Consider the following 16,256-nt stretch of genomic DNA (forward strand, 5'->3'; position numbering starts at 1 on the left):
AAAATCTTAGTCATAACAGTGGGAACATGACAACTCGTGAGCCCCAACAAGAATCTAATTTAATGCACCCACAGAAAGAAATCTTGGAACTTTGTTAAGAACAGAACTTCATTATGCTCTAACACTCAAAAAGATGGGTGTACAGAACTGATAGGAAATTTCGTCTTTCACCATAACAGAACTTTGACACACTCATGTTGAACTTTTAACAAATTCTTGGTGTAAAAGGATGCAAATACGTTCTGTTTAACTGACCTCTCTCTGATTAATATATAGTTGACTGACACCTGCCATGGAGGCAGTCTATAAAGTTTATATATACCTGAACACCTAAACACACTATTACATAAGCCGAATGATTCTGAAAAGCAACTTGAGGTCTGCTTACATAAATAACTCTCATAAGGAAGCAGAAAATAATTCACGAAGCACATGAGAAGTTGTTTGTATCATACACAATATTTGGGTTATTGCCTGTAGCATAGTATTATTTGCCCGTACACAATTGTAACACCACAGAGACTTTGTTATTACAGGTTAACTTACAATTAATAATGTAAAACCAGTACTGTGATATTAAAAAATTATTTTACAAAAATATGATAAATAGTGACGAAAGTTATTTTCCAATGATCACTCCAAAAGATATAATACTACCACTAAATAAATATTATAAATTACCAACATAGAAGATTTTGACCAACAGATATTTTTATATTACTTTTATTTTGATACAAAACATAACAGGATATATTCTACATAAAACTAAGGAGGGCAATATAAAACGAAGGAGGGCAATTTGCCTCTCTCTCAAATCAGCACTGGGGAACTGACTCAGCAGCTCTCAGAAAAAGCAACAGTGCAGACAACAAGTAAGTCTACTTTCTTGCACCTAAAGCAATTAGCTGTAAGAAGCACCACCACCTCCTCACAACATACAGGAGAAATTGCCACGTTATGTTCACTGTTTGAGGACTTTCACATCAATGTAAGCTTGAAAATAATTACATTTGTCAGTTAGGAGTATCTGCAAATTATTCCATGCACATGTGTGTTGAAGATGTAAAATACAAACATATAATTTTGTAGACATCATACTCAAAAACTGTATTTCATTTAACACATTTAATATTTCATTATTGTTTCCATTACACACATAAATGCCTACATCGACAGACTCACAAATTCCTCTATGAAACAACAGCGACAAGTGGTAGAGTAAGAGAAAACAACATCGTAAAAAATGGAATATGAAATAATGAGAGAAAACTGAAATTTGTATAAGTAGACACGTTTCCCTATATTATGTGTGGTACGAGTCTACAAAAACGCTAAACTGCAATTGCATTAAACACTTAGGGCGTCACATTGTAATGTCATATTCAACATACACCACCCCCCCTCCCCCTCCCGGACAAGCCAACTTCTTTAAACACAAAATAAAAGTTAAAATTAAAAGAGTATATATATAAGCAAAATAAATAATAAAAACAAAGTTATGTATTAAAAAGTTGGTTAAACATAATGTAAAAAGGCACACATACACAATGGTATAGTGTGAAGTGAGGAAACAGTCCGAAATGAACTGAAAGTAAACAAAAGTAGTTCAGCGGGTAGAACTTACAGGAGCGGCAGGGTAAGTACGGACTCCTCCTGGGGGTGGGGCATGCGTCCCTCCTTCAGGGTATGACATATCTGCCATTGGAATCTCATCACCCTAAACATCAATACAATCAATTACTCATAGTGCAGGAAAATCTCAGAATTCTAACCCGTCCTGCAACAGTTACACCCAGGATGATTAATGATGAGCAACTGACCATTTATGAGGCTTGATGGACTAAGAGGAATGAAAAAATTAGTGTTAAGTGTCCTGCATCAGAATAGAAAAATGGTCAAGTTCTTGTTCTTGCAATATAGAGGTGCACAATGTAAATATACTTCATTAATCAGGTGAAATTTTTGAAAGCAGAGACCAAATGAAAATTCAAGGAAACATTTGAGAGATTTTTAAGTTTTAAAAAGAAACAAAAGCTAAAAATATTTTAGCACTTTCCCTTGGTTTGGAATGCTGTTAGTCAGCTTTATTAAATGTTTTGAACCTGTATCTGCATGTCATTTTTTTAATTATCTGACTACAGTACCATACTGGAGATTCTTAAAATCAAATCTACAACACAAAGAGACTTCTTTCTTAATACTGTGAGGTAAAAGAGATGAGAAGTTGCCACTGTGCACACTGACACTTAAATCATTTATATAAAAAAATAAATACATCACCAAAATGAAACAAGACTGTTCACATTACTAATGCACTATTTTCAATAATACACTAATGAGCAACTGTTTCTCGACCTTAAACTGTGAGAAGCCTCAACAAATTGAGCAGCTCAGTGGCAACAGACAAGCTGTACACTACAACTGTGCTCTTGCACTCCAATGGAAGACACAAATAGCAGAGGACAGATGGAGCTGCATGCAAAATAACATGCAAAAACGTTCCAAGTAATGGTAGGAGCAAATGCAGATGTATGTGAACTCCACTAAATCTTTGTTTGAAGGTAACCTCCACTAGCACATATTTGATAAGTACACATATCTGAAAAGTCAGTCTCATTTCTTTTGCAACAGACCTTGTAAATGACAACTTTCCAACAAAGTGTAAAACATGATTACAATGGGAAAGTGCTTGCCTTATGTTAATGAGGTTATATATTTTGATGAAACTTGTCACAACATGAGCACACACTTCAAGGTTGAAAACCAACTGAAAGGTAAAATCCCATGATCAATAGTCTCTTTTATTTTTTGTCATAATACATATGATGATGAGATCCCTAAAACTAAGGAGGTCAAAGATCTGAGCTGCACAAAAATGCTGTGCATCACTTGATTTTGGAACAGTCACCACCTTCAGCAGTTTTAGATGCCAAAATTACCTATACACTGATACAGATGGAGTAAAATTACTTATATTTGGACAGATGTAGAATTATTAAAACACATCAAAAAGGCCACATAAGATGTGAAAGTAAAATTTTGTAAACCTACAGCTCTATCAGAGTGATTATTGCATGCGGCAATATCAACAGCAGCAGACAAAACGTGAAGTGTAGAAATGAAACTTCTGAGCAGAATCAGGAGCTGCTTGTCATCACACAATGTTAGACATGAAAAAGTACAATAAATGCCACAAGTAGAAGATGGAGAACAGAACATCCTAATTTGCATGAACCTTTACAATGATATGTAGAATATAGGAGTACCTGAGAAGATTTGAGCAAAAGTTTTTAATGACAGAATAGGTTTAAACTATATGCAAAAGCAGCAGCAAGTAGCAGAAGGTAGTTTGAAGTGCAGAAGTCATTGCAATGTTGTTGGTGATTTGTTCTGAATAGATTTCTACAAGACATTAAAAGTGTTTTCTTCTGGGTGGCACCACAACTTCAATATATGTGATGAAAGACATCCTTCCACCTGTCTGTATTTTCACACTGTACTTTATTCAGCACTACTAATTTTGGCGTGGCCCACTTTCAAGTGAATCTGTAATAGATGTGGATACACAATCCAATCAAAAAGTTCAGAGAGTGTTTTTATTCCTGGTATATAAGTGACATCAGAGCAGTAACCATGATGGCACAGTGAACTAACAAATGTAAACAACAGATGAGCATTCAGCCAATCAGACGGAAGCAGGCAGTGTGAATATTCAACATACAACCGTAGTGTGTAATCATCATCCTGTCATAAACTGCAATGGAGAAACATCTCTGAATCAACTGTCCAAGGTACTTTCCAGAACGTTTTAAAGAAGAGAAAAGCATGTGCAACATTTGTCTCATGCACTTCGACTCCTGAATAAAAACAATGATTCGTGGATGCCTGCCATGACTTGATTGAAATTTAGAATGTGGACAATTTTTTTCTTGAATCAATCATAACAGGTGACAAGAATTAGCATTATGAATATGAAACTACCACAAAATGACAAAGTGCATAAATTCACATGAACAATCAATGCTTTGATGATACAATCGACATTCAAGCCAATGTGAAGTGCACATTGAACTACATCTCTAAGGAATTTTCCAAATTTTTCACATGGCTGTATGAACATGCTATGTGTTATACTTAAGTGAGGGGAGACTGTAGAACACCTAAAGCATTAACACCACCATCTCAACTTTCTCTATTTATTTTTAATGCAAGCTTGAAACTTCTGGGACTGATGGAGCACTTCATCCTCATCTCGCCATACAAAGGCACATGATTTTTGTATGACGAGATGAGAATGATGTATCCGTATCTGTTAAAGATGCAATTGAAAATGAGCCATGCCCAAAACCAGTAGCTCTAAATAAAGAACAATTTTAAATTATGGGATGGTGGAATTTCATCTTTCCTCAAATTATAAATATTACATTTAAATGGATTCAGTTGCAATAATGCCGCAGTAAACGCAGACTGTGAATGCCTGTATTGACCTTTTTTTTTTTACTTCAATCGTTTTAAACAGTGTTCTTCCAATCAGCTTTTCTCATTTACTTTCTCCAATCCATACTCAATCCTCCCAAAGTTCTACATGGTTAACTTTCAGCCCCACTCCCCCCCCCCCCCCTCTCTCTCTCTCACACACACACACACACACACACACACACACACACACACACACACACACACACAAAAAAAAAAAAAAAACCGTTTACCTTATCACAATCTTTTCTCCACTGTTTTCCGCATCTATTTCCTAACTTTTACAATACTTTCCACTTTCCTAACTTCCTCATTTTCTTTCATGTTACTGACAATTTTCTTCCTGCTATCTTCAAGATTATTGCATTTTTCCTTTTTTATACTTGTTTTTATATTGGACAATATATCCTACACCTTACATTACTACTTCTTTGCTATGTACTGTGTTATTTGTTCAACGTTGTCTCTAATGTCACCTTCAAATAATATATGTTTCTCACTATTCTTCTAATAATGTTGGACTCACTTGGGACCACAAACATACAATTGATTTTCCATTCCTAAAAACTGTCTTTTTCAAAAGAAAGTATTTCATATTCCTGTGATAATCTCAATTTCTTATTATCTGTTAAACTGACAACCTTCAGAACATTATATCCAGGGACCCAGGCAAAGAAAGGCTGAATGCTGGATACAATGGGCATTTATAGTACTACTGTCACTATAAATGTTACTAAAACACAGTAACACCACCCACTGAGTATGAACGGCATTCATACAGTACAGTCATGCACATGTATACAATGTATTGTTTTTTTTTTTATATGTTCAACAAAACAAACTTCTGTTGAAAAACTATCAACTTTTTACAACTAAAAATTTGACGAAGATCCGAAAGAAAAAGAAAGGTTTTTCCCTATTTATATAACAAGTCTACTAAAGCATAACATCCCATAAAAACTGGGGGGGGGGGGGGGGGGGGAGGACAGTACACATACAATAAATTTCAAACAAGTGAACTTTGTTCATGTTTGGAAGCAAGTACCAAAAATGAGAATGTGTGTGTTGCTGCAACCTGTTACTTGACTTTCTTATAAGCATTTTCCAACATCCAGCAAAGTACACGATGTTAATAACACTAAGTGGCCAGTGAGGTTCAGATTTTCCCTCGTGCTCCAAGCTGACTGCTAATAGTCTTCAGTTTTACAGACTGTTGCTTCAGCCCTTCATTGCTCGTCAGTTACACTCTACTGTCTTAAGATACAATGCACCAAGAACAAAAAAATGGTAGTGTGTATGGGGATAGCACATTATGTTACAGAGTGTTAACAGATTGTTACATTAACTAGCTAACAAGTTTGTTTCCTTCTTTTTCTCTATGTTGGGCTTCCCATATGAACAATATTCCCTTTTGTTTGTCTTTATGAAACATGGAAGGGTACCCTGAACATCCTGATTGTTCTCAACATTTTTACTGTTGTATGTGCTTAGAAGACATTAGTATATTGAGGGAATCGACAAGATGAACTTCTCATAATATCGATGTGTCATCTGCTACAGTGCCTCTTCGAAGATTGCATTCACTGTCAAAAAAATATGAGCAATTTTGTTATAGATGTAAGGCATTAAGATACAACTAAAAAAACTGCAAGTAGTGAAGTGAGCCACTTTACACGAAAAGCTACTTAAAATGTGAAAAAATTAGTACTGACAGAACTTGAGTGTCATTTAAGAATACAAGTGTCGTTATTTTTAGATCCTTAAGGTGAGACAGACATCTGTAGTTGTCATCAAATACTAGTTCTAAAACAACAAACTGTTGAAAATAGTTACTTCTCAGATTAATTTCACGTAGAAAAATTATTCTAACAGCAGCAAAAACAGACATGTGATTTTCTCAGAGCAGTATTTTAAGTGCCAGTTAATTGCCCATTTTTGAAACCATGTAGACATTAACCTGTCGGTGTCAAACTTGGTTTAGGAATAAGATAGTGAGTTAGAAAATTGGTAAACTTTTCCAACAAACAGAATCAGTTTAGTCACTACTGGAACAAGTGCCTACAGGCAAGCTAAAATTCCATCTAAAAAGTTCTCTGTTAGGTGAAATTGGAACCGCTCAGACAGGTTTTCCCCTACAGCCACAGACACACTACTCTGCCAACTGGAGAGCATAATTATTATAAAATTTCAAAACTATAACTTGTTACTATGAAAGAGTTCTTTGCTTCAGTACTCAATACCTTATTTTGGATGATAGTTATACCAAAAATTTTATGATTACATCATTAAAATTTACTGTGGTATGCAGTTTAGTACTGAATGCAGTGAATTTATTTTTTCTATGGACGAGGGAAAAGAGAAATTATGCATCAATAATCTGGTATAACCCATTTGGCCTAGAATGCGCTTAAACACTGCTGTACTGATTCAGAAGTGTTTATAGACTGCTATGTAACACTAAAAATGAATTACACTTAAATCCACATATATATTTATCTTAATAGTGACTATATTACCTAGGAATGGTGGATAATCATTCACTTCATCAGCTGATGACAATGCACAACCAATATTACACACAAATGATTAGCCATATCTCTACATCTACAAATATACCTCACAGGGCACTGCACAGTGATGCCAGAGGGTACTTTATTCCAATAATAATGAGTTGCTATCTTATTCCATGCATGTACTGTACACAGGAAGAATGACTTTATATACCCCTGCATATACACAAATCTCTCTCTATCTTATTGTCATGGCCATTATGTGGCATATACAGTGGTGGCAGTAGATTTGTTGCGGTCTTTCTCGAATACTGGTTATCCAACTTTATGGACAGGGTTTTGCTTGTAAGTTGCCATTTTTCTTCCAAAGGTTCCCATTAAATTTCCCAATCATCTATGTTACACCTCCACATTTGCTATACCAACCCATTACAATAGTAGCAGCCCATCCCTGAAATCATTCAATGTCTACCGTTCTGCCACCCTGACAAGAATGCCAATGATAGACCAGATCTCACACTAGTGACTTGCATATGATTTCTTTTAAAGATGCACAGCAGTTTCCCAGAACCCTTTTAACAAATCTAAGCCTTCCTTTCAACTTTTCTACTACTGATTTTATATGTTTCTCCCAGTTCATATCACTTCGTAGCATCATCCCTAAATATTAATACTCTGTCTCATACTCCAGATCTTCATCTCTGATCTTGAAAACAGGTAAGATCACAGTCTCTCTCTTTGTTATGGGCATTATCTTGCATTTAACCACATATTTCTGCATTTTCTTACAATAGTTCAACAATGATGCTTTCCTCTAAACAACAAAACCAAGGGCAAAAATCAAGGTTATCTGATAAACTATTTATGCAAATTGAGAACATTACACACCCACTTTCATTCCTGTCGAATATTCGCTGTCGGGCAGAATATACCTTGTTCTACAAGTCAAATTTGATCAAGCTCACCATATACGTCTGCTCTGCATGATTACATCTTGGCTTTTAGTGGATGATTTAGTACATTATCAAATGCCTTCACAGTATCTACAAAGACTGAATCTGTCTGTCTACCTGTGACTACCACTTGCAAGGTATTACAGGTGAATAAAGCAAGCTGTGTTTCGGAGGGGGGGGGGGGGGGGCGAGTAATTTCTTCTGAAACCATGATGATTCTTTGATATAAGCTTCTTTTCTTACAGAAATGTCATGTTTGAGCTTTGATCCTACAACAGGCATGCATTATCAACATTTGTCTGTAATTCAAGACATCCATTATTTCCTACTTTTACCACCAGGAATTACATGTGCTCTTTTCTAGTCTTGCGGGACTTTTCACTGTCCAAGACCTTCTCCATGATTCTGAAACAGGAATGGGGCTGATTTTACACCGGATTCAACTTACCACGTCATAGCTATTCCATCAGATTTTGAAATTATTGCAAACTTTACATACGGACTTTCTTATATGCCATTATTTTTTCTCTCTGTTTCCTTACTCTCTTTTGTAATGAGAGGGTAGCAAACTCAATTTTCATCATTTATTGATGACACCACAAATTTCACAGAAACTCATTTCTTTAAAATCAATCATGTGTGAAATACCACTGCCTCCGTAAAGCAATTGAGACACAATGATCAAAAAAACTTGCTGACGAGGGAAGAAGAACAATGTGAGTATATAGGACCTGGATACAACTTTTGGTCAAAAACCTAAAGGAACAAAAGCTAGGAGGCAATAACCACTACATAGATTGACCAAATACTCAACATCCCGACAGAATGCAATGTTACTGGGCATCAATACAATTAAAACCTCACTGAGAAGATAAGGTAGTTAAAAATCGGATTTACAATACTATCCATGGGTGTTAAAACTACTGTGAACAATAGCCATTATGTGCAACAGAAAAACCAATGGGAAATTCTTTACATTTATCTCTCACCACACTAAAATATAATGACAATTTTACTAACCAAATAATGCGTCAAATGTAGACACATTATGCCAAAATGCCACAGATGAAATAACTGTAATCACTGTGATATTCAGTTAACATTTTCTCAGATTTAAAATTTGTTCACTGTCACGGCAAAGTTTACAGGAGTATCTTCTAATTAATTAGCTGTTTTGGCATAGTAAAAAGGAAATATAACTGAAGCCTGCATCCTACAGGTAACAGTAAGAAAATTTTTAATTTACAGTAATAATCCAAAATCCATGTGGTATACCAGAACAATGCTCCACACTGGCTGTTTGAAAGAAACAATTGTGACTGACAGTTTCAGCATTTATGCTATTTTCAAACACTTTGTGCTTGGTCTGTTGTATGCACTCAAACTGGATTATGTGCCATGTTGTCATTATCTCTCTTCATAAGCAGAGTGGCATACTGCCTTCTACACAGATGATCTCGCACAAAATCAATAAAACATAATTTTATGTCTTATCATTTGTGCCGTATCACATTCCACTTGTTATATGTTTTTGCTGTATGCCACTTTGCATAAGAGGAGAGTTAATGATGACATGCCACTTAATCTCATTTGAGTTTGATGCCAGATACATTTGAAAACAGTGTAAATGCCGTAACTGACAGCCACAGTTAAGAGTAAACAATGTGTTTCAGAATAGCCAGCGCAGAATAACAACCATAAAGAAAAATTAAATAAGCTGAGGACCTGGCAGTAACAAAGTTGTATGAAGAACTTTGCTGTTTTGTAACAAACATAGGGGGAGGTTATTTGAGAAACAAAATAGGTTTATATTATAAATGTACAGCTAGAGACCATTTCTGCAAATTGATAAAACTTCTCTATTATTCAGTCAGCACCTTTCACAAAGACCTCTCAGTGGCAGCACAAATGGAAGGGGCAACTACAAACCACAAATGGGAGCATTACGGCCTGTCCATTTTTCACTGGACATGCCATCACATACAGACAAAATTCAATGCAGAAAGTTAGAAAACCAATGTTGTACTTTACTAAAAAGAACTTTCAGCACTGGAGAATAATTAGAGAATTCTCCAACAATGTCATCCTCCAAACTAGATGTGTGTTCTGAGAACAAAGGGGGGGGGGGGAGGAACTATGCTACAAATAAAAACAGAGAATTAAACATCACCATTAGCATTCATTTTCAAATTATAATCTGCAAGGAAAGGGCTCTGAAAATGTGCTGATTAACCACAAAAATACTGTTATTTGATGTGTACTAATAATATATCTTAAGATTAAGTGACCTTTGACTTTTCAATAATTCGTACACATGCAGTGAATAAAGGTACATTTGTCTCGTCCTCCAATGTGTACCAATCAGTTACAGCAATATTACCCCCATAGTGGTGTGTTTGGGTCAGCTTGTGTCACGTGGGAGGTACAAGGCACAGAACAAAACTCATGTAACAAGAGTTAGCAATACAAGACCATTTGGTTTATTTTGTGCAAAGTAACTGGATAGACAAAACACTGCTAAACATCCTGTTGATGGTGAGGTCATTTGTGATTAAGAACACAATCATTTCCATTATTTGACTTAACACAGTTTAAGGAACTCATAAAAAACCTATATCTGAATGGTCTGAAGGCGATTTGAATACCAATCTTCTCAAATGCTAATGCAGTGCCTAAACAATTAGAGTGCTTTGCATGATGCAAGAGAATCGTTGAAACTGTAGCCTTGTGTAAATCTGAAGGTTGTGATGACCTGTATATAGAAATGAGTACACAGAAAGAGCACAACTCACTTGAGGTTTACATGCTGCTGTTACTCATATTTATCAAATGTGGTGGAATGACAAACTGTCAGTATATGCTGAAGCACTGGATGTTTACATCTGGCTAAAAAATATGGCTATCAGAGCCTTGTCCAATATGTAAAGTTGACTATGTGGCAGCCTGTCACCCAGCTGACAGTAAAGTACGACACTGCGGAAGGGAAACATCTTTTGAAATGCATTATTAAGCACCCAGTGTTGTAATTAGAGCCAGAAGAGAATTTCTCAAAAGTGTTTCATTCTTGTCCAACAGTGTCAGTTATGATTGTAGCAGACATGGAAAGATTAGGGTTTGATCATGGATCAACAGAAATGAGTTGCTTGTTAGATAAATCACCTTTTCTGTTACATTATGTCATGATACGGCATCTTGTCGTACCACACCTATTCAACATACGCACCACTTGACAACAGAGGGGATCGTGAAAGTCGTAAACTGCATCAATATTAAGGCTCAACACTTGCAAACATACATGGTATTTTCATTCAGCACAATTGCCCATGCCACAGAAGGCCTGGAATCTAGTACACTGATTTCACGAGTTTCCTCATAAATGCTAGATTATGTTCTGGCCCCCAAATCTAAGGATGTCAACCACATCAAATGTGAGCTGAGATGTCACTGAGCATTTGCTCACGGTCTATGAACCATTATACTGTAATACATAAGCACTGCCCACTTATGTTGCCTTCTATTTATGATCACACACCATGGACTTTTACGATATATTCCGTGATAATTTACGGCTCGTATGTGCCAAAGGTTGATCAACACACTTTTAGCTAGGTTGACATAACACACTGGATAATCAGTGGGCAGTGTCCTACTGTTCTACACCTATCATACGATTGTACCCCACTAAGTATCTGCTTGAATTAAAATGTTGTCCCACTGAAAAGCAGTTCTTTGATAGAGGATGAGTAATATGGCTAGACAAGTATATGGAATTTGACAAGCCTGAACAAAAATGTAACTACTGGACTTTTGACAGTCTAACTTAGGTTGAGTCACAAATTTTTGTAATGTCTCTTATAATTTTCACAGAAGACTAATTTGCAAATGCTCTCCGCTTATTAGTAACACAACCTTACTCTTTGAGCATATAGTTGTCCAAATAATGAACCAAGAATATGAAGTACTGACAATACAACCACATAAAAGAATTATAACAACATACACTGATATGAAAGTGTCATCGTAATAATGTAGTGCCCTGTGATGAACTGCAACCATCCACTGAGATACTAAGATATTATTGATCTACTGTTAAGGACTATAAGTATGACTAAATTACATTTTTTTAAATTTTTTAGATACACGAAATATGTCTTAGCATTAAGTGATCTGTGTGTGTGTGTGTGTGTGTGTGTGTGTGTGAGAGAGTGAGAGAGAGAGAGAGAACAGAAGCACATTTCTTTCTTTATGCATGCAGTTAAGCTAGAAACACACCTGCTGGTACATGGGTGGGCCCGGACTGCGAGATGTACTGTTTACATTTGTTGGACGCTGCATCGTCCTGTCTTCATATCGTGTTCCTCCCTGGCTAGCCATTGGTCGATTCAGTGTGCTGTTAGCATTATTTGGAGAATTAGGTCCAGCATTTCGAGCAGCTATTGTTTTGGTAACAAAATCCTGCTCTTTCCAACCATGTTTCTTGTAAACCTCTCTAAGTTCTTGATGTTGCCACATAGTGAAAAGAACTTGACCAGCAAACTTCAGGACCCTCGGTGTATACTTCTGACGTTGTCTTGTTATATTCATCAAGCGTTCCACACCACCAGCTTCCAGCAATGACCTGTATTATCATACAACACACAATAAGCCTCATGAACGTAGCTTTAAAAGGATAAGAATGGATGCATCCTAACAGTTAACACAAAGGATTTTTGGGAAACTGTAAATTACGAGGGCCGTTCAGAAAGTAACCTCCGGTTGATTTAAAAAAATACACCAAGTTAAATAAAAATATTTTAATATATACATCTTACAACTACATCTTTGCACTATTTTTCTACATAGTCTCCATAGCGATTGAGGCACTTATCGTATCTCTTCACAAGCTTTGAAATTCCTTCTGCATAAAAATCACCCGCTTGTGCCTGGAGCCAGCCTGTGACCGCATCTTTGAGCTCTTCCTCGTCATCAAACCCAATCTTGCTGTCACTATCTCGTAGAAGAGAGTCTTAGAAATCTGTGGAAAACCAGTAGACAACTCAGACATTGAGAAACGTCGATTTTCACGAACTTTTGCATCAACTGTCTGAACGAGTTCGTCAGTCACCAATGATGGTCTACCACTCCTCTCTTCATCATGAACGTTTTCTCGTCCACTTTTAAATAAACGTACCCATTCACGGACAACTCCTTCACTCATAACTCTTGGTCCGTACACAGCACAAAGCTCACGATGAATAGCTGCTGCAGAATATCCTTTGGCTGTAAAAAACCTTATGACAGCACGCACTTCACATTTGGCGGGGTTTTCTATTGCAGCACACATTTCAAACTGCCACAAAAACTAAACTAGCGCAGGTACGATGTTCACTCGACCACGGCTTGATGCCGACTGACCTGTTGAGTGCGTGAACGCACAGATGGCGTCGCTACTCCCCCCACAACCCGCACTGTGACCAATCGGAGGTTACTTTCTGAACCGCCCTCGTAATTACAATAGAGCTAATGTGTAATCTGATAACATCAGTCCTTTTTGAAGTATTTTAGGTATTCCTTCAGCTCCCTATCAGTTTCCAAAATCTACTGGCATGAAATGAATTAGGTTCTCACTGAAACTACACAATTATTTTTGTTGGTTTTGTCAGTCCAAAATTTATTTCCTACCATGGGATGTTTTGGTACCTACCTACATGATAATCATGAAGACAGTGAATGGCATTAGGCAGTTTCCCTTGAAATTTTGAACAGAATTGCTTCTATTGGTTTAGCAATATGGCAGTAGGTACTGGCAAGCATAAGCAAAAGAATCACACTTGCATGTCTTTGAAGAACTTCTAACTACTGGCAGATAATTATACTCTACCACCTTGTCAAAAAGAGGTTTTTTTTCAGTTCTAATGCATTATTTGTCACAGGGTATTAGAGCATGGCTATTTTTTTTATGTTCAGTTGTGCTGCTACACTGTGACAAGTTCAATCAACTTTGTGACTGGTATCAAGCAGTATACTATAGATGTGCTCTTGCACAGCACCGAAAGACAAAAATGGGAGTAACTAATGTACAGAAAATGATACACATATCTGTTCTGAGCAAGATAAGGAACAATTGTAGGCATGGAGTTCAATAGGTACTTTTTTGAAGGTGACAACAGCTGTCAAACAAATCTGACTAATATCCAAATTTGCAGTTACATTTCTTTTGTGGCAGACCTTACAGAAGGTATCTTTCAGTGGAGCTTAAGAAAACTACTGTAGTAAACTACTCATACACTGGCAGTGAGTTGACAATTTTGATGGAAATTGCTACAGCATGAGTAGGGACAGAAAATTTTTGTGAAAAATTAGCAATTTTGAGCGAAATAATGCAAAATTGGTTATTTTTATACAGTATCAAAAAATTTGTAATTTTGCTGTATACAAACGTTAAAAATCTGAGGCCAGTAATTCACTATTATTCATAACTGATAGTTATTGAACGTTAAATTTGCATTTTGACTTCAAGTCTCCTCAAAGCCGAAGTTTGAGTATAATCTTAACCTGTCAGTTCATTTCCTGTGCAATGAACTTTGTTATCATGACAAAAATAACACCAAAATTAGCAAATATAACATGGAATTTGTGAAAAAAACATATAACATGGAATTTGTGAAAAAAACATATAACATGGAATTTGTGAAAAAAACACAAACACCAAATCTGCCAAGAAAATCTAGAATTTGATTTAAAAATCAGCAAATTTTAAAACATTATTGAATTTCACAAAAAACATTAAATTTGGCAAAACAATAAAAATGAATTTAGTTAAAAAGCAGTTAACATGGCAAAAATGAAACATAATTTGGAAAAAAACACTGAATTTAGCAAAAAATCCAAGACAAAATTGTGCAAAACATGAGATTGAATCTGGCAAGAAAAATAACACCAGATTTGGCAAACAATAATTTGGAAAAAAATAAGTTATAAAATAACATCAAGTTAGGAAAAAATAACACCAAATTTGGCAAAATATAACACTGAATTTCGCCATAAAATAAGAAGGCTTTTTCCTGCCCCTAAGTATAAGGACATTGTTTAATATCAAAAAACAGTCACATACCAAGACAAATAGTTCTTTAGTAATGTGGGTAGCCTTACTTTTTTTTTCTTTTTGTGGAGGAAGTATTTGCAATTCTTATTACACCGACCCACAGCATTTATTCTGACATATAAAAAGAAAATAACGGATTCACATTTCAACCCCAACAGCTGACAACAAGATGTCATTAACTTTGGTTTTAAACTGATTATGAAGCACTACACAGACCATCTGAGAGTAAACTTTTGATCAAATATTAGCTGTTGGGCAATCTACTTCGTATGTATTGCAAAATCAGACACTCACATGTATGATTTACTTCTACAGCTGGTACACACACATTGACCCAACAGTATCTTTCCCAGTTTACTGGCTATCATTTCTCAAAAGTGATTTCTCAACATGTATTACATCCAAAAGTATGGCAGCTGTTAGATGAACAATGCACACTGCCAAATTGTCCATTAATAGAAACTTAAGGATCAAACTATCCACGTGTCTTAATCTTTTCAAAATCACAGATGGATTAATGTTTCCAATATAACAAGTATTTTTGCTGTTTCAGAAATAAAAATGTGTCATCAGAAGGTAAAGAAATCTGCAAATGCATAATCATCATCATCATCAACATCATCATGTTTCCCAAGTCATACGACATGATGTTTACATTACAACCTCTACCTATTTCCTAATGGTGCTGTTGTCCTTTAGTAAATAATGGTAAAAACAAATGCAAGCCTGCTGCAACTTTTCAGCATGTTGTGTGAACCAATGGATTCTGCTGAAACAGATTGAGCCTTTTTTTGTGTGTTGAGACACCCAAATTGATAGATCTTGATATAACAGATTTACGTCTCCCACATCACGGGGGGAAGGGGGGGGGGGCAACAGATGATATTCAAAATTTAGAAACAACTGAACATTGAAATCTTGATATAACTATTGTTCAAAAAGAAAGGAAAAAGTATAAATATTATATCTGGTAAATATTAATAGAGTATGTTATTCCTAGTGTAAACCTAGTTTGAACAACACTTCTTCTAAAAATCATATTTTAGGGACAATCACAGTATAGGCAAGCTCACAAACCTAGAGAATTCTGCATTCTTCTTTATTACTTCATTCAATGTTGCAAGTACAGCGGCAATGGTATCGTCTGATGTTCCCTGATCATGTTGTGGATTTCCGGACGGTAATTTCTGTACAAGATCTCGCATAGCATACTTCCCTGAAACAGATAAACAT

General features: G+C 35.9%; 1 protein-coding gene across 8 annotated transcripts in view; it reads right to left on the reverse strand.

Moving 5' to 3' along the window:
• The window catches only part of LOC126248590 (catenin delta-2), a 546,087-nt gene that overhangs the window by 16,199 nt on the left and 513,632 nt on the right, over window positions 1–16,256 (reverse strand). For 6 of the 8 annotated variants that reach the window (XM_049949704.1, XM_049949706.1, XM_049949705.1 and 3 more), the window contains 3 exons: window positions 16,101–16,239; window positions 12,212–12,557; window positions 1,625–1,717 (listed from right to left, as the gene is read on the reverse strand). In XM_049949704.1, the coding sequence (XP_049805661.1) occupies window positions 1,625–1,717; window positions 12,212–12,557; window positions 16,101–16,239 (578 nt within the window). The remainder of the gene's footprint in view (window positions 1–1,624; window positions 1,718–12,211; window positions 12,558–16,100; window positions 16,240–16,256) is intronic. The other 2 variants (XM_049949707.1, XM_049949710.1) reach the window with 1 other exon arrangement.

The sequence above is a fragment of the Schistocerca nitens genome, chromosome 3, assembly GCF_023898315.1.
Source record: "Schistocerca nitens isolate TAMUIC-IGC-003100 chromosome 3, iqSchNite1.1, whole genome shotgun sequence".
NCBI classification, from domain to species: Eukaryota; Metazoa; Arthropoda; class Insecta; order Orthoptera; family Acrididae; genus Schistocerca; species Schistocerca nitens.